The following is a 19,789-nucleotide window of genomic DNA, read 5'->3' on the forward strand; positions in this document are numbered from 1 at the left end:
AGCAAGTGCAATTACAGGAAATTTTCAGGATAATTTTGCTATGTTTCATTTTGGAGATATGAGAGTTTTTAGCATCCTGAATCAATGGAAAAATTCCTGTCAGCTTCAGTGGGCCTCGAATATGACTCTCAATCTTATACATTTTTGCAGTGATACGAAAAAGAGAGGTTGTTTAAAAGTGCTAGTCTGAATTCCGAAATAATCTTTATTTAAATTAATCCTGCTATCACTTCCCCTCCTGAAACCTATGAATTCTGCAACTGATGATGCGTTCCTTAGGATCTAAATGTTTTTCTTCAGCTTTTGAAACACTACTGGTAATTCTTCACAGATTATTTTTTCTTCACTTGTGCAGCCTGGGAATGCTTGATTTATCATTTTTTATAGCAACTACTTGTCTCTGATACAAAACTATAAAAAATATATAGAAGGTGGAACTGTCCAACAGATGTTTTGGGCTGGACCTGTGATTTTTCTCTAACTAACCACTGCATGTAGTCACATAAGGCTAAAAAAGTCAGGCTTTCATGTAATGTTTTTAAGAATCATTTAGAAGGAAGAAGAGTCACTATCAGCCCATGAAATTCCATGGACTTAAGAGCTTCCCCAACCACAACACCTAAAAATGAGCCAGACAACATTATTTAATGGAAAAAAAAACAGTCTTCTTTAAACTCGGTTTACTGTGAGCTGCAAGATTTTGCCCCAAGGCAGGTAAGAAGCACTCACGCTCTTGCTGCATTGGCAAAGAGTTGTGACCTCTGGAGAAACCGTATCAGCTATGCAGGTGTTTCTGCTCATGAACATCTCTCCATGGACTAAAAGCAGGCTGCAGGTGGTTCAGCCTTTCCTCCATGTACTGAGGAGAAGATTCAAGTAGTTTTCTCCTTTTTGCTCCCCAACTGGAGTCTGTACAAACAGAGAGTAATCCTTGTGTGAAAAAGACACTGAGAACCCTGGCCAGCCACCTAAAGGGTTTGGTAGCTACCTCCATCAAAGTAGGATCGGTTCTCTCTCCTTTGTAGTCACTCCTAAGAATATAAATAGCATTGAGAGCACCTGCTGTGCCTGTATAAGGGTGGGATGAACAAGAAATTGGGTTGTTCCCAGGGTCGTTGTGGTTTACTTTGAGCATCTGCTGCAGTGCAATGACTCTGCACGGCTCCTACTGCAGGGTTGTAGCTTGATGGCACAATGTAGCCTTAAATCTGTTCCTTGCCAATTATCCCAATAATTCATATTTGGTTTAAAAGTCAAACCAAGTTTTGTTTAGCAGCCAGCTGCAAGCTGGGTCTAGTTTCCAAAAAATCAATCTGAAGTATTTATGCTTCATAAATCACTGTCAGCTGACACATATTGGAGAATCAGAACACTGCAAGCAGATAGCTGCAGCAGGATGAATTTTGTTTAATTTCTAATTTATAACTAGTATTGTTTGTTAGCTCTGCTGATAACAGTTGAATGATTCCAGTCTGTGAGGAATATCACCACTTGTGTAGCAGGATAGTAGCAAAGGTGCTGTCGCAAAGTCAAAGGGACTGAAGGATCCACAGACTAAGACAACGCGATTGAACAGGTACATACGAGTCCGGGACAAAAATGGAAAGAGGAAAAGATGTGTGACGGTATATACATCTAGATGCTCAAGTGAGGCAAACACATCTTACCCACTTCTGTCACCTGCCTCCTTTACAGCGTGGGTGGAACCCATTGCTGCAGTACAGACCACCAGCATTATCTGATAGTCCCTGCAGCTCCTCATTTTAGGACTGGCTTGGTTCACACAAATTATGAAGCTATTTCTGTAAGGAAGGACTATTGATGAAAACAAAGGTTTTTTTCTTGCACACACCTAGAAACAACGTACATATGTGATCCGTCACTAAGGGCACAAACTAGAGGAAGTACAAATATTTGACAATAAAAGACAAAGCAATTGTCCTTTACCATCACCAGCAGCTTAATATGGAGATGTCACAGCTTAGTTTTGTTTCCTGAAGCAGACTCACATATTTTAAAATCCAGACTATAAAGAGTTGACCAAGCTCTATTAGTGAAATAAGGCATAGAAGGGAGAAAGATCTCCTTTAAGTAATGCAGACCTTTAAAGTGCTCTCCAATGCCATTTTCTGGGCTTCAGTCACCTGCCTTGCAATAAATTTAGTGATGGTGTAGTTAATCTGAGGATGAGGTTAGTGCGGAAGCTTATGCCTCTGTTCTTCTACAAACATGATCCATTTTTACTACATGGTAGTTAAGTCAGAGTTCAAAGCTTCCATTTGATGCATAGTGGATATATTAAGCAACTGGTTTAATAAAGCCCCTCTAGCATTAATTCTCTAGCAATAATCATGTAGTAAAGGGATTTGGATCCCTACTGCAATAGTGATGGTTGTTTTGTAACTATATGCAGTGTTAATAGCTATGAACATTTTCCTGAAGGACATGCCTTCAAAGGCCACAAGAAAGCAGATAATTAAATGCATTTAAATGTGAATTAGTTTGGTGCACTTCATGGCTGAAGGCTGAACTTCTTTTGCAATAAAGGTGTTTAGCATTCAATCCCTCCATGCAGAGAGGAAGTTAAATGAACTCTGTGCTAACCTAGGCTAAGGCAATACAAGGATTACGGTGGCTCAGAGCTCACGATTGGCAGGAATGGAGGATGGATTGGAGGAATCACAGGAGGAAACCAACGCCATGATTGTTTTGCTGCCTTTCTGACATCTCAGCAATCTGCAGTCCCACATAACCACCTCCTCTGCCTGATTGTTGAGCTGGACCCACCTCTAGGAATGAACAGACACTGAACTAAACACACATTTAGGTTGTAACACCACATGCTGGGCAGAATCTGACCAAATGAAGCTAAAGTGATATGCTGGGTTATTTACATTAACAATAAGTAGGGTTTAATACGACATGAATACCTAAATGAGTGCAAAGCCTGTCATATACATACTGCAGAATGTATTCAAACACTGTTAATCCTTTATGCAAAGATAAAGTAAACGTGCCAAGGTCAGGGTCAGCATGGGTGGTCTGGGATGTAATTGCCCCTTGCACAAACTACCAGCAATCTGTCTTTATGAACGGTGTCTAGTGGTGCTTCCCCCCTGATTTCTCTCCATCTTTTCGGGAGCACGGTGTTTCACTACCCATCAGAGCCGAACACAGAGACGCCAGCCCAGCTCCTCATCCGAGCTGTACCGAACCCAGGAGGTCCGAAATGCAGCATGTTTCGGGTTGTGCCATGAGGGAGTTCCGGGGAGGCAATGTCAGCCCCTTGCACCCGCAGGCAATGGCTTCATTTCATTCCAGCTAAGGATGGGCGACTGTTGCATTAAATGAGGCAGGAGAAACACTCTCTCCTTGCCTCCGTGCACCAAAGGGCGCCACGGCCCCCTCCCTAGCATTAGGCAGTGGCAAAAACGCGGGGGCCGCCCAGAAGGGCCGCTCCATCCCGGTAGGACCGGGGGCGGGTGGCGCAGAGCCGCCCCGGGGAACCGAGCGGGACGGCAGCGCCTCGCCAGCGCCGCGGGGGCGGGGAGGGGAGGGGAAATCCCCAGGATCCCCCGGCCCCCGTGCCGGGAGACACCGCGTTAGTCACCGGGTCCCTCCCCCTGGTGCCGGCGCTCGACTCCGCCGTGTCAGCCTGGTGACAGCGCCGCTCCTCGCTCCCGCACAGCGCGGCCGCGCCGCCGACGGGACGCGGTGCCTCCGCGAGGGGATGGAGGGGCCCGGGCTGGCCCTGGCGGGGCTCTGCACCGCGGCCGCCCTTCCTCAGGCCGGCGGGGCGGGCTGCCCGCGGGCGGCGTGAAGCGGCCGAGTCGCCCCGGGTGCCCCTTGCCCCGCGCGGGGAATGAGAGGCGGCGCCGCGGGGCTGCCGGAGCCCGCTGGGACCCACCATGCGGGAGCTGGCGATCGAGATCGGCATACGGGTCGTGCTCTTCGGGGTCTTCGTGTGAGTACCCGCCGGGCAGCGGGAGGGCGAGGGCGGCGGTGGAGACAACTCCTGCCGGAACGGCACCAGCGGGTACCTCGGTACCTCCGGGACTGCCTCAACTTTCCTCCTTCGCCCGGGGCCGCTCTTGCGCTTGAGTCCTTCCCGTCCACCCGGGCGCGGTGTCGGATCTCCAAGCCAGGGGAGTGCAGGGTGGGGATGCGGGGTGGGGATGCGAGGTTAGGATGCGGGGCTGTCCGCCCCTCGGCGCAGGCTGGCGGCCGTTAACAGCCCCGCAGCCCCTGCGGGAGAGGCTCCCAGCGTTGACAAGCCGGACCCCTCTTGGGGGGAACCCCCCAGGCTGCCGCTGGCCCCATCGGGAGCCCTGAGCGAGGGGGAGCTGCCGCCGTTCTGGGGTGCGGGGAGGAATTTTTCCTTGGGGTGAGTGGTTACGGGAGCAGCGGGGAGCCCTCTCTGCCTTGGGATTTTGCAGAAGACTTGCGGGATTTTTGGTTTGTCGGAGAAACTACTGTTTGTGAGAGAAGTGTGCAAAACCCAACTAAACAACAACAACAACAAAACCCTCCTGTTGTTTTCTTGTGGACGATTATAGTTTTTGCTGCGAAGTCTCATCTGCCAAGGCTGTAAATGCCCATCAGGAGGTGGTGGCAGCGGCGGGAGCCCGCGGTGGGTGAGCTCGGGGCAGGGAGAGTGGCAGCCCTGCTGCTCCCAGCTGTGGAGGAACCTGGGGCTGAACGGGAGCAGTGATGGAGCTGGGGATGCGCATCCGCACACTGGGATGTAGGAAGGAAAGTCACGAAAATCTGGTTGCTGAAAGATGTGCAGCCATTGCTGCGGGAGCACTCTTTGCCTTCTTTAGGAGAAAACAGTTACCTATACCGTATACTTCAGGCAGGCTTACCCCTTTCTCAGGGCATTATCTGTTTCTTCTTTCCGGCAAATTGTGTTCTCCATGCGTTTGAACAATCAAAAGTTATGCTCTTCATGGAAGTTTGCGTTTCAGTTGCCTAATGTTTAAAGATGAGTATTAACATCTTTGTCATCTCAAAAGTATCACAGAAACTAGATCAGGTTCTGCTACTGTTCACTTGTTTGTCTGCTTAACAATGGATTCTGTTCACGGGTGCAGGCAGGAATAGCTCAGGACATCTACCAACTGGTGATACTGACTTACAGCTGGTGATTCCAGAATGCTTCGATGTGATTTCTTTCTGAACCTCTCATGGTTAATGAATAACGTGGCTAATTTACTGGGATTTGAGTTTTTCCTTTGTGCTCATTTCTCTTGAATATTGATGCAAATCTTTTGATTTGCAACATGCTTTGTGAGTGTCATCCTCTTCCTTTTAGGATAAACTTTGATACCTTCAAAAACCTGTAAGGTACCTGTGATATCTTTCAGGGCAGTTACACCTTACTTTGAAAGCAGTCGTGTTCCTTTCAATAGAACTCTTTTCTAGAATACATGGAATTACAGGCTGAGCAGAGACAACTGCAGGTGTAATACATTACCTACACCATCCAGTAAGGCATCTCTTCATGCAACTTATTACCATAATATATAGATTGTACTCCATTATAAGCAGTAATCTCTAGGTTATCCTTGTCTTCTGTGTTCATTTCCTCTCTAAAACATTCTGTCATTTTCACTATTCTTGAGATGCTGTGGCCCTAAAATGAGCTGGGGGTGGCTGCAGGTAGAGCCACCATAGTGCCAAATGACTACACGAGCACTTTCCACATTTTCATATAGCTCAGCTTCTTTCTTCTTGGAATTCTGGGGAATAATTCTGATATTGTAAGAGGTCACTTGGAACATTCATTGACATCTAAAAGTACCAAATACGTAGTATTCAGAATTCACATCCAGGTTGGTGTTTAGTTTTTTGAAGAACTGCACTTTGTTTGTATTGGCTGCAAAAATGTAATCTCCAGCTTTTATATTCAGATAATCTTAACACCAAAGTGCTAATTTGTTATTGAAATATCATTCAGTATTTCTCTGTCCTTCCAGAGAGGCAGTTACTCATATTCTGGAACTTTTGTGTTATAGAAGTTTAAATACTGTATTTTCTGTGGTTTTGTAAAAAGCCAGGGCAATGATTTTTATGGAGTGTTGAGTTCATTGAAATATCACTTCAAGTATGACCAGTTACTGGTGAATTTGGAAGCCCTGGGACTGAGGTAGCAGCAATGTGAGCTCCACTGCAGAAGCTGTTTCTAGGAATGAAAAGTCTTGTAATGCTCCCACCTCCCTTGGAAAGGAATGTCGTTAATATCAATGAGTTGAAGCAAAGTCTGGGATCATCTCTATTGTGAATGCCAGCTGTGACATAGATATTTGTCCACTAGGACCTGGGTGTAAGAGAATTAGTTCATTCTGAAAAGGTTTTGATGACTTTGGGCCACAACCAACCTTGTAGTGTTAGAAATCTCACCTTGAAGATAATAGTTTCATAGTTATTTGCCAATTGTGAACCATCTGTGCCTCCCAGATGTCTTCTTAGCTACAACCTACTGATTAGTATAACTCAGAGTAATATACTGGCATATTTTGTACCATAAAATGCAAAACAAAAAAGATTCATATTCCATGTTGTAGTTTTGCTTGGTGATAAATGTCATTTCATAAAAATGAAGGTGTGAAAACTTATGTTGATTGCTAAAATTGAATTTATTGTCAATTTGAATGTATTTTACAGCAACAACAACCATATTTTCTATACTTAGGACTGGCAACTTTTTTTCCCCCATGTGCCATAATTATCAACTTTAGTCATTCCACCGAAGGCAAAGATCTATACTTGTGTTTTAAGTTCTTTGCTGTCATGAAAACATGCACCATTCCAAGTAAGACACATTTTTGCCGGTTGTGTATTGGTTTTGGTGAATTTGGCAGACAGTCAGTGAAGATAATGGTAAGAGCTGACTCAGTTCTCGATGTTCTGTTCTTAGCAATTGCTAGGTGTTCACTTAGCAATTAAAGACGGGTTTAGGGATTGAAATTAAGCAACTCAAGCTTCGGTGTGTTTACGAAGATCTTTGCTGCAGGGCAGTTTAACCCCTGGGATTTACTACAATTGAAAGAAGGATTAATTAGGAGAGATTTATTAGAAGAACTTCAGCTGCTGGAAATTCAGAAGCAGAGTTTAAAACAAACAAACAAAAAACCCAAACAAAACTCACCCGAAACCAAAACAACCGAACCAAAACCAACACACAGCTGATTGCAGTCAAACCCATGCTTGGTGCACACTTTACTTGGAAGGTAAATAGATGTTCTTTGAGTATCTTCAGCAACAGCTCTCAAACCACAACTTACAAACTGTAGGGATAATAGTGATATTTCTTTTCTGCCCTACAGTTTTCCCCAGTTCCTTAACATTGACAAATTGATTTTTAGTTTTACAGCTTTTGATTGAGCTGAACTGATCCTGATGGGCATAGATGATTTCCTACAGTAGACAGGAAAAGAAAATTCTCACGTTATAATTTGTCCATTACATTTTTACTACGTTATGCAGTTTCAAATATTTTTCAATTAAAGCTGACTTAAATAAATTCTCACTATATTTTTTGTTTGTGTAGCTTTTTTTATTTATTAAGAAATATCTATGAGTACAGAACTGAATTTTTTTTTTTTAAGTGAAATTTTTCATGAAAGGTCTCAGAAGTAGAAACCTTCTGTTGTTTAATATCACAACTTTGAGCACGTACTTGGTTTATAGAAAAAAATCAGACACTAATTTGAAGAACAATTGAAGGAGGGACTCATCTTTGTTTTCTTCATTTTGTACTTATTCGTGTGACCTGGAGCATTTTAAGATGCTTGATCAATGCTAAAACACGTTAAGTATGGCCGGTCTTTCATCTGCTCGATGTAGACAGTGGCATTTGTGACGTACTGAATGCTTGATGAAAGTGAATTGTTTTGATTGACTTGGTTTTATGCACGTAGGGCAACTGTAAGAGGATTTGTGAGCAAGTCTGATATCTTACACAGGAATGATGCCTTCAAAACAATGTCCTTCATCTGTCCTAAAAAGAATTCACTGACTTGTGGCTCCGGGTGAGCCTGTAATTGCCAGCAGGGACGTCCTAGTTTCTTAGCAAAATAAATGTTGTTCTATTTCAGATATCTCCTACAAGGAGAACTTTTTCATCAATTCCACAAGTTTTAGAAGATCACATCATTGTATTGGTAGGAAGACAGAAGAATTTGCGTGTGTTGTAGTATATTTAGCCCAAAGACTTGTCAACAGCAGATCGCTGATGGTTCTGTCTAAGTGATTACAAAGACAGTCTTTCAAGAATTGCTTCATCAAACCTTGAGCTCTTCAGTGAGTGTGATGTGATTAAAATATAAATGTCATTCAGAGTAATGGGGTAACTTCCCTACAGCACAGTCTCATTAGCAGCCTCCCTTGGGTATGAATGTTTGTCTGCAGACTAACATATGTATATACAGCATACACGAGAGTGTGCAGTATGGACTAGTGCTTACATCCTTGTAAGGATGTGGTTTAAGTAAATAAAACCTGATTCTGCACACGTTGGGTTTCTTACGAGTTTACAATATTAAGATTTTAATCAAGCTATAAATATGCATGAAATGATTTAGCGTGGAAAGCTCTTTCAAGTAGCTTTCTTTGTCATGGGTGGCGATCTTCTGGATACTCTGCATATGTTGCCTTCGTAAATGATACCATGTATTGTGTTGTTAACACAGACAGAAAATCAATTAGCTGAGGAAATTCCACAATGCTGAAGTTCTGCTTTACTCTTCTCACAGTTCGCACTTGCCTTTTCTGTCATATCTACTGGAATTCTGGAAAACAGACTGAGCTGAGAGTCATGAGCGGTGAGAGATCTGTAGGTAATATAAGCAAAATGATACTGAGAAGAAATCACTAGTCTGAGGCATTAAGATGTATTTCTCCATGCTGACAAAAATGCTGCCAAATTGCACAAAACAGTTAGACCAAGATTTCAATGCACTTTTTCAGCCTAGGTGCTCTAGCTGAATTTTTCAGGTATTTGGCCACATGATCTTAATCTTTTCATGACCTACATTCTGGATTTGAATATGTCATAATTCTGAATTTGTTTGGAACCTGATGTTTGGCTTCCGGTCATCTTAAAAGTCTCAAAGTTCATTTCTCTGTACCCTAATTTCTCATCAAGAAAGGGAGTGTAATACTTCTTTTGATTGCCTTTTGTTCATTTAATTGACAAATTCTTTGTTATGGTGTTTGGACAGTAGCCAAACCCATTGAACATGGAATGTGCTTTGAGCTTTTTTCAGTGTTACTTTCACTGATAGTAATGATAATAGAAAGTGAGAACCTCAACATGTTTGATTATTAACTTGTTTAAAAAATAGGAACTGTATTGTAAGCCATAATTTAGACAATACTATTATAAAATGGGGGAAAGATTTAGTTTTGTGGCCCAGGTTGAAGTGTAGTTCACTGAGTAGGGTTAATGAACAGTTAAGGGAAAGATGTGTTATAAAAAAGACCTGATCCTTTCTGGTGCTCAGGATCTGAGAGCAGATATCAAAGGTTGCATATTGAGCTCCAGTTGCAAGCGACAGACTTGTTCAGTGCTCAGCGGAGCCTGGGATACCTTTGAAGTGATGGAAGAATTAGAATGCCACAGAGCTTCTGTAACACACTGAATGCAGCTGATATATCACAAAGTAACCTGAATTTTAACTTTGCTCAGCTCTACATCCTTGAGAGGTTACTGTAAAAACAGAAGGCCATAAATACCTGTTATTTCTAGTGTAATATGAAGCGCAGAACAAAATGACCGTGTGCCCGTCCTAATATCTATGAAATATCACCAAGGTAACAGAGACACTTGGTACTTAGTGTTCCACTGAGCTGACGCTTCTGTTTCCATTGTTTTCTTATTTATTGAAACTAGGGTAGGATTTTACTGACTTTGATAACTGCTATTCAGGAGAAAGCATACCTGTCTTTTTAGAGCAGACTTTGGTCCGTGCGAAGGATAGGCTGTTTTACGGACTATTGGATCAATACTTTTAGGTTGTGCATCAAAGTTTATTTCATTTGTCTTCCCCGAGTCCCAGGGGATGGAAAAAAAAAAAGGGGGGATTTAACCATAGGAATTCTAATTGTCCTGTTAATAGGATGGGATTTACAGTTGATGTCCATGGCTAAACTTGCAGCCCAATACTTGCTAAAAAAGGATGTTGTTGTGAATGCCAAAGCATCTGCTCCAGATTTTTGAGGAGTAAATGGTCACTTTGTGTCTCCTCTTGTTGAATCCCATTGACTCACTGACTTGGGCACTTTCTATTTATTTGCTCCCAGCCCTGATTGAGGATGTTTTATAGTGAGAATGCTACTAAGACTGATGGGGTTTCTGTAACAGAAAATTTCCGTTACAAAAATTGATTTGTATACTTTGGTCTAAGCACAGTCTTGCTGTGACACAACTAGGTTTCTCATGGCAAAGTCTTTAATAAAAGGTACGGTCTTCTTGCTGAGAATGCAGCCATACCTGACACAGTAAACCAAGATCTTTATAGCTTCACAGCCTGTTGGTGACTTTGAAAAGCGGGTACTTAGAAATAATTGGCAGAACTGTTGATGCTAAAAGTGGATTAAGGATTACATTTAGTGGGTATTATCACTTTTTTCTGTAGTAAGCACTGTACTGATGCTGAATAGGGGATGTTTGAGTGCTGTATCTATGTTGGGAAGTATTAGAGGACAAAGAGAGAAAGCTAAAGACGAATACATATGTCCCTCATTAAAGTATTGGTTGTAATCCACTAATGAACATCAGGGACTTAGACGATTAAGGGACTTGAATGATTAAGGACAGCTTCACTGGTTTCCGAATCAGAATAACTGCTTTACAGACAATTCAATTAGATTGTCTTCATAGAAGAGACAAACTTGTCATCAGATGTGGTACTTAAAATAAGCTTTTTGTAACTACATGGGTTTTAAGGTACTTTCCACTCATGATTTTCCCTTGCTTTGTAAATGGTAAATTTGTAATCGCTGGACCATGAGTTATTGCTATGCAAGAAACTCTGTGACTGATTGATATGATTCTGCAAAAAAACTAGATTAAGAATGTTTATTTGTTGTAAATTTAATTGCTACAGTCACTGTGTGCTGTATGTTTGTGTTTCTCTGCATTAGAAAAACACTTTTAGCTTTTACTGTCAATTGGCTAAATGGCTTTCCTTGTTAAAATATCACTGAATTTTAATTAAAATTGCATACAAAAAATGCAATATGTGGGAATGGTTTTACTGTAGGCTAGAGTGACAGGGTTTACAACGGGTGTTTTCATAGTAAGTGGCAGATTAAGATTACTTGTGTGGGTGAACTTCAGAGAATAGGGGAGAAGTGAGAAAGATGGTAAGAGGACTATAGAAAACGACTTTTCTGAGAAAAGGGGGGAATAATTGAGCTGTTTAATCTAGAAGTGTGAGGAGACATGGCAGTGATCTTCACGTGTAAGCAGCTGCTGTGAAGGTGTATGAACACCACAAACTGCTCTTCAGGTCCTTCAGGAATTGTACAGAAATAAAATGTTTTTAAACTTGTATGTAGCAAGGGAATCTCGCTCTGAGTGTGGGGAAATGCAGCTTGATTGTAAGTATGTTTGAGCGCTGTGATTGCCTGAGGCACGTGTAGAATCTCCACCAATGGGAATTTTAAAAAGCAAGTTACAGTGAAGTATCTTGGGAGTATTTTACATCAAGTTTTGCTTTGCTGCGTGGTTGCAAGGGGACAGACTAGGTGGCTTTGTAAGCTGGCACGAATCAGTTTAGTGGACTGAGGTTTATGCTGCCTGAGAGTGTTCCAGTGTGCGGGGAAAAGTTGAAAGACATTAAAGTAAAATTGCTTGTAAGGGATTTTTGGTTCATGTGGATGGGCAGAAAAGGAAATGGTGTCACCAATTTGAAGTCACTTGGAGAATACTTTAGTAAAGACTGAGTAGGAGTTGATGATCCGTTCTGGTTGGAGGGCAGTGCCGTGTCAGATACCATGTTCTAAATACTCTGCGTTGACGAGATTGTGGGGAAAATAAATCCTGGATTAGGGGAAATGTTTCACTCTGAAGTCTTGTAGTTCAACATTTTTACTCTATATTTTGAGTGAAAAGTTTTACCCCTTCAAGAGCGTTGATAATGGGAGTGTAAATGTCAGCTCAGAAGTCCTTTAACTTTGAAGGATTTGTGGCACCCTGCCAAGTGTTGTTAAGCCTTGCAAATGGAAAACAACAGAGGAGAGTATCATTTGATACAAAGTGTTATATTTTCATTAGCTGCCAATTTGCACTAATGGGAGAACAGATCTAATAGCCTGACTGTGCTCTCATAGCCCGCAGAGAGGCCATTAATAATTTCATTCATCCAGTGTCCGAGGTGTTTACAGGAGTGTAACTATTGCTGTTGGACTTAAGTGTGTGCCACAAAATGCTAACAGTGATGTTCCTGTTCCCCATTACTGTATCTTTATTATTTTTTTAATCATTATTAATGCTCTGGAACATGTAGTTATTCACATAAGTGGTTTTGGATTGAGTGATTTTAATCTGGTTGGATTTGATTGTGAATATCATTAGGCAGGTCTCTTTTTCCCAGAGAATAATGAAGTCATTGCATGCAGCAACCATGGAGGAAAAACTGGAACAAAGTAACTTGTAAATTTGTATGCGATTTAGTAAATAACTTGGCCAAAATAGTGTTTCTTTATCAATACTGAAGTATTTTAAAATGTGCATTTTAAAATTGCTTTTCTAAAATGTCAAAAAATGCATTCTTAGAATGTGTTTTGGCACTTCCCTCTATTTGTGGGCAATTTGTTCGGTACTACTTCATCCTCACTTTTATTCAGCCTGTACCCCTCAGGTACAGCATTATATGGGGACAGATTTCACTGCCATCCAGGTCCTCTGTCAAGGTCACGTCTCTGTCTGTCCGTCATATGTCTAAAGAGAATAGTGGTGCATAGCGAATGGGATACAAATCATAAACATTCACATAAGAAACATATTCCAGACTAAAAATAAAGCTTTGGTCACTAAGACGAATGAATTGAAGCCCTGACTTTCATTTCAGCAGCAAACCTATAGTCAAGGGCAATATGGCACACAGGTATGAAAACAGAAGAAACTTCATCAGAATACTCAGCTCTATCGAATTGCTATGGAGTTAGGATAGTTGTCCAAGGAATTGTTGAGAGTTATTTGTCTGAATCAGTCTGAGATATAATAAAACAAAGCATTAAAAAACAATAGAAGCTGAATTTTGACTGTCTGTAGTGTGTTTCGGTTCGTTATTCGGATATGGGCTTAGGTGATTTAAACCTGTAGTTTTAATTCTGTTTTTCACTTCAGAATAATGTACAATATCAGTGCTCATATACTGATGATTTCCTTGCACAGAAATGGCTTTCATGAAATAGCTTACATTGCAGGGTATATTTAATAAAATAGAGCATAGAGGCAACAATTAATACCATAACTCATGCTTTTTTATTAACTAAAATGAGAGATAACACGATGAATGCAAAGAAAACAGCAGCCAATAGCTTCGATTTTTTGGTGTGTATTATTTTTGTAAGAGAACCACCGTTCTGATCTCTGTTACAGCAGTGCAGCTGGACCGGGCTGCCTGCAGTGTTGTACATTGGCGTAACAAGCAGCAGCTCTGACCTGTTTGCCTTGTGCTCCAAGTGCTTCGCCAGCGCCCCGTGTGAGCAGGGATCGCAAGAACTGAACAACCTTTTCACCCCCCGGAGCAGCTAAATGCCAAAACAAATATGTTTTTCTTTCAAACCAGTTTATTTTATATTCCTAAAGCAAAAAATGCAAAGATCAGTTTCAATATTAGGTCAAAGAAAGTTTACAAAATGTAAAAACTCAGCCAAAATGTGTCAATTTGACTCATTTTTGCGGTGTTTTTTCTCCTGGTTCGGTATAGCCACTCTTGTCTCCTGCTCTTCTGTTCAAAGCTGCAATGCAGCATGACTGACTGTTCCTTTTTTCTTCCTCTCAGTTTGCTCATTTCTAAATATTCCACTTCTGTAAAGAAGAAATGATGGCGAAAAGATTGTATCTAAGCAAATCAAGTAGTTTAATTCCTAGATATCCGTTTTTATTCCCATTAAATGGGAGTTTTCTAGATTCAGTCACTTCATATGGGCAATAATGATACTCAGTGATATTTAGTGCTACTTGCATTTGAAGTGCTTAGCCCATGAACAAGTAGAATGGATGGATTGGAAGCTCTTGGATTCTTTCAGGCGCACAAGAACAACTGGCTGGCTGTGTTAATTGCTTGTTCTTGTGCTGTTCATGCATGTTCAGATAATCCTTTCCCTTTCGTCTTAGCTTTAGTACGACTGAAATAATGTCACAGGAAGGAAATCTTTTATCCGGAGAGATTTCAAATACCAGGGATTGAGAAAGCAGTAGAGGTATAATTGAAGTACTAAGGAAATTAACGTTAGGTTCTAAAACTCCAAGTTCTTCTCTTTTTTTTTCAACATTGCAAAAAGATTGCTTGTTCACTATTTCATATTAGGTATTCTAAGATCATTTATATATTATTATATCAGCTGCAGGACTCCTGTTGTGAATCTATGTTGTTAGTTCAATATAGACTTTAACAGAGCCCAGGGTCCCCAGCTGTTGCCTCCTTGCTGGTTCATTTAATTCATATTGTTTCTTGAATTTGAACCAAACAAGGAAGAGAAAATTTGAGCAGAGGGGTTGGGTCTGGTTTTAACCTGTTTGTGTTCGTATGTATTTTCAGTGTGGGTACACGTGCCTTAAGTCATGTGTTGGAGCAGACTTGAACCTAGTCTTGGGCATAGCTGATTATGTCTTTATATAATAAATACAGCCCCAGATGCTGTAACAGAGAAGGGTCCAGTGCCTCAATAATCAGAGCCACTGGCTGGTACAGACTCCATCATCTAGTTAGACACACTCTGGTTGAAGAACCTGTCCTGGTATCATGGTTGGCTTTGTTGGCCCAGTAATAGTACAGGTTACCCTGACCGGGGTGCAATTCCAGCTGCAAGGCTGAGAGTAAAGAGAGTGGTTGTTCATCTTTGGAAGAAGTCCTACCCAGATATAGATCGGTTAAATCAGTGTATAAATGAGGCAAATCTGGGAAACGTGTTAGTAAGACTGAAGAAATATACTGGAAACTCTCATCTTTCAGCACATCTAGGAAATATGACAGCCATGATAATATATATATTTTTAAAACTGCATCAGAATTTATCTTCAAACCCTTCTTAATCAAAATGATTTCTCATATATCTGAGGGCCTGATGTGGGCATATGTGCTAATTCAATATAACACTGCAATTGCTACCTAATTTAAAATATTCAGAAATCTTTTATATCAAGTGATATTGACTCATCTGAAGACAAACTTACCCCTGACAAACCAGTTCTCTACTTGCCAGGAACATCAAGTAAAAACCCAGAAATATTCCCCTCACCCTTTGCCCTTATCAGTGCCGGGATATAATTCCATAGGCTTTTGGCTGCTCTCTACATAAAGCTGCACCCACAGAATTAAAAGTGGAGAAAGCTGTATACATTCAGATTAGAAAATCAAATGTTATCAGGAAAGTGGTATGAAGGCTTTTATTTCTAGCTTCTCAAAAATACAGAAATTCCCAGAGGTGTGTTGGGCACTGAATAGGGACTGAATGAAAGAAGCCTCTTGCAACATTTTTCTTTCCCATTTACTTTCTGCTGGCACTCCTCTCAGTCTTGGTAAATACTTGCCTACAAATAAGGTTATTGCAAATGAAGAGAGGCATCAGATCTTCTCATTTCTGTAGCAATAAAAGCAGCTTCTGAATTTTCTTTGTAGGGTGTTCCTGATGAATATTAACTACCCTGTATCCCTCAGAACACTCAAACCCAATAAAGCTCTATATTAGGATTATAGCTTGTTAATCAGAAGCAGTAGGTGTATACACTGCATGGCCTTGTATTGTGAAATATAAGCTTTTAGCTGTTAAAAAGGTAGAGATAATATATTGATACAGATGTCTCTGTATCTCTGAGTGTGAATGTAAATTACTTAATGAACTGGTTTTAGTGCAGTTACCAGATGATGGTTATAACAATGCTTTTCCATCAAAGCCTATGAAGAACTGATAAAACATAAATTTCTGTTCTCATGCACATGCTTCTTACACAATCAATATCTACTGCAATATAAATTCTAATGTATTTTAGAGTTTTAACTCTTTACATTTTATGTCATGGAGAAGCTAAAGCTATTGCTTTCCTACTTCAGTGCCTGTCAGCAGTAACTGCACAAAGCACAGCATTAGGAGTCTTGCTTTGATACTGATGTTGACACTGCTGGCTGGAATGATTTGCCCTACCTTGCCTTGTAAACAGTGGCAGAAAACATCAAATCTCTTGATAAATAGTGTTGTGCCTTAACAATAGGGAAGGTTTATCTTTCTATCAAAACTAGAGCATTGGGATTATATTTTTAATTCATGTCAGCTTCTTCCTCAGTGAAATTGCAGTTCATCATTGATAATTGGGCGTGGGTCATATTTTTTGTACCCCAATACATAGTTTTTTCTTGATAGCTGGGGAACTGTGGATTTCCCAAAGCACTATTGAAATTACCTGGCTCAGATCACGTTCCTTATGCTAACCTCTGAGCAATCTCATCGCAATGATATGCACAGACAGCAGCATTTCAGAAACTTAACTCCTCCAACGTTCATGTAGTGAGCAGAATGACAGTGATAAACCACAGGTGTTGTTTCTTATCTCACCTCATCACTATCCTGTCTGCTTCAGTCTGTTAATTTTGCATTCCACTCACAGACTATTTCAAGCTTTTCATGTTTTGCCTGTCTTTGCAGGTTTTCCTAAAATAACCACTAAAAGTTACTTTTTTTCTTGTTTGTTTGTTTCCTTAATATTACCTATAGGGAATAAACAAGACTAAGTTTTCTCATGGCATGGCAATAAGTTATTCTGTCCAGTTATATCAAATAATGTGATATGAATGCTTTTCCCTCTATTAGTATGTTTCAGAATGGATAAGTTAAATCTTGGATTCAAACGTGAGCAAAGGCAATGTGAATAAGCTGTGCTCAGTGCGATGGACTCGTCTCTTTAGCACAGGTCACTAGTTGGAAACCCCTAAAGCAAATTGTCTTTTGGAATATAGTTTTCTTACCTCCACAGCTGTTGTGCCCTATGATGTGTTCTACTTTATGGCTCTTCGTTCAAAATATTGGGGCTGCAAACTGAGCATGTGAGAATTTCTCACTGAGTTATGTATTGTGCATATACCCTGCAATTAGGCCAACTTACACAGAGCCCTACCAGCTTCAGGCTCACCGATGCTACTCACGACTATGCAGTTTTAGTGGCAGGACAACTGATTGCACAATTTAACATGGCAAGTACACTATAAAAGCTTTTGCTACTAGATTTGAGACCTGGTTTGGGGAATACTCAAGGAAATATCCATGTAAGAAAGTGCAGAATGGAGTTCCTATAGCACAGTCACAGCTGATCCGCGTCTGTGGGAAAGGCAGCAGCGAGTTGACTCTCGCAGAGTTTTGCCGTCAGGGAATGGTAGTCAGAGCCAAACTTTTTATTTCACAAGCCTTCAGAAGTGATTTCTAAGAGAGGTTCATGAATATCTGTGGCTTTGCTGTTGTTTCTTCATGACTTGTTCAAATGAGGAATTGCATATGAAGCCTTTTTAGGATCAGATTTACTGATCAACAGATGATGCTTAGGAAGAAGGAGTGTTGGGCATTAGGTATGAAAGACTGCGTATCACAGTCACCTGTTCCTGTCCATTCTCATCTGGGGCTTTGTCATGCCACATGTACTTATCTGTCCTCTCCTTCCTTAGTTATTGTCACTTCTTGCTTGGGACGACACTTACCTGTGTCTATGAAGAAGAGTGATTCTTCAAACACAAGGCAGAAGGAAAAAAACCCAACCCTCCCAAATAAACCCCCTTTGTACATCCTTTAGTTGATGCTCAAGACCAGGAAGCAATCCCTAACCTTCCAATGTGCTATGGACACTCCTGGAGCAGATACCTGTGTCCCCGGGTCTGCCAGGACAAAAGCCCCCCGTGTCATGTCTGGTGTGATTTCCTATTGTTACTCTCTGCAAATGGGGCTGTTGGCCAGCAGCCAGCCTTGTAATGCTAATAGGTGCTTCTAAGGTGGATGCTCGTCATGATTTCCTTGCTGGTAGTTTGTATCTTGTGCTAACAGGACGCAACAATACAATCCTAATGTTAGGCCCATCTATCCTATTCTTGTCCTGGTCTTGTTGCTAGATTGGGAACATACTTTGCTACTCTAAAACTTAAAGATTTCTGTCTTACCGACTTTGCAGTGTTTGAAACAAAAAGGTGAGGTGCTAAATGATATCCTGCTCTTATGGGAGGTGAAGACCATGGTGGAAGCGCAGGTCAAAGACTCTGTGAGGACACTTACGCAATGTTTGATTCACTCACTACTAGCAAATGGTTTCATTAAAAATGTTATTAGTCCATATTATGACAAAACTACTGTGTACTTTTACCTTGATCGGTCTGTGATGTGGTGCTTGCATAGAAATTATCTTAAAGGGCTATATTCTGTTAAATGGTAATGAAGTTGTAACTTGGAAATGCTGTGTCCTTGGAAATGAACAACATTTTTGTTTAGTGTAGTGTTCTAGGCAGTAATGTTGGGATGTCCAATGCAACCTCTGGCACTTGGGTACCTGTTCTTCACTGGTGGTTTTTTGGAATTACGGCTCCTCTTTCTCTTAGGTTGCTTTGAAAGTCACAGTTAAACCTCTTGAAGTTAATGCAAGGCCTTTTATGCCTTAAATATATATCTTATCAGCCTGAAGTGCTCAAAATCTTGCTTGTTAAGCTGTTAAAAATGGTGGATGAATATGTAAACATGCAGAAAATCTGAGGCCAAAAAGGCAATACTAAATTTTCATGTACTAATACAAGGTAAGCTTCCTAAGTTGCCCACCTGCTACTGGGGGACATTAGATGATTAAGCTGTATTTTCAGCCATAACAGAAGATGTCTAGAAACCCGTTTTCTTTATCAAAGGATTACATTAATTTCTAATAACAACTAGTCATTTAAACAAGCTTGTGCTGGCTTATGAATAGTGATAGACTGTACTTTTGGTTAGGACGAAGAAAGTGTCAGGCAGCTTAGAAACCAGTATGTCCTCATGATTGTTTAATAGCGTACAAAGGGAATTGCCTTCAAGCTAGTTAAATCTCATACCCAGTCGCCCATTGGTGATGCTTCAAAAAAGAAGAGAATTGTTCTCATATGAGTCTCCGCATAAAAATTTAATTAGCAGCTGAGCTCTTTCTGAAGATGAAAAAAAAGTGATTTCTTTTATATAGTCACTTTCTTTTAACTGTTTACTTTGTGTTTCTGAATTGTTCACACGAAAAGATCTGCTGCCTTCTACATCTGCTTTTTTTTCCCTTCAGTTGTGATTTAGAAATTATTTTACACAGTTTCAGCAATTTTTTTCATTATGTTTCAGCATATTTGAATGCTGTTTTTGGCAGAACATGAGTCAGAGGAAATGGATACATAATCAGATTTAATATGTAGTGTATAAAAACCTGCTGTTATTAAATAAAATAGTCATTATAATATTTATTACCATCGTTGATGGATTTGTTGAAATGAATCTTTCTTTAGAAGAGTACAAAGACAGTGAGTGTATTCTAACCAGAAAATCAGTCCTCAATTGGAATCAGATACTATTTATG

At 40.7% G+C, this 19,789-nt stretch overlaps 1 protein-coding gene across 1 annotated transcript in view; it reads left to right on the top strand.

Moving 5' to 3' along the window:
• Positions 1-3,489: 3,489 nt before the first annotated feature.
• The window catches only part of PLPP4 (phospholipid phosphatase 4), a 56,653-nt gene continuing 40,353 nt past the window's right edge, over positions 3,490-19,789 (top strand). Inside the window, exon 1 of the mRNA XM_065843969.2 lies at positions 3,490-3,964. Within this exon, the coding sequence (XP_065700041.1) occupies positions 3,909-3,964 (56 nt within the window). The 5' untranslated portion in view covers positions 3,490-3,908. The remainder of the gene's footprint in view (positions 3,965-19,789) is intronic.

This window comes from Patagioenas fasciata, chromosome 8 (assembly GCF_037038585.1).
Source record: "Patagioenas fasciata isolate bPatFas1 chromosome 8, bPatFas1.hap1, whole genome shotgun sequence".
Classification (NCBI taxonomy): domain Eukaryota; kingdom Metazoa; phylum Chordata; class Aves; order Columbiformes; family Columbidae; genus Patagioenas; species Patagioenas fasciata.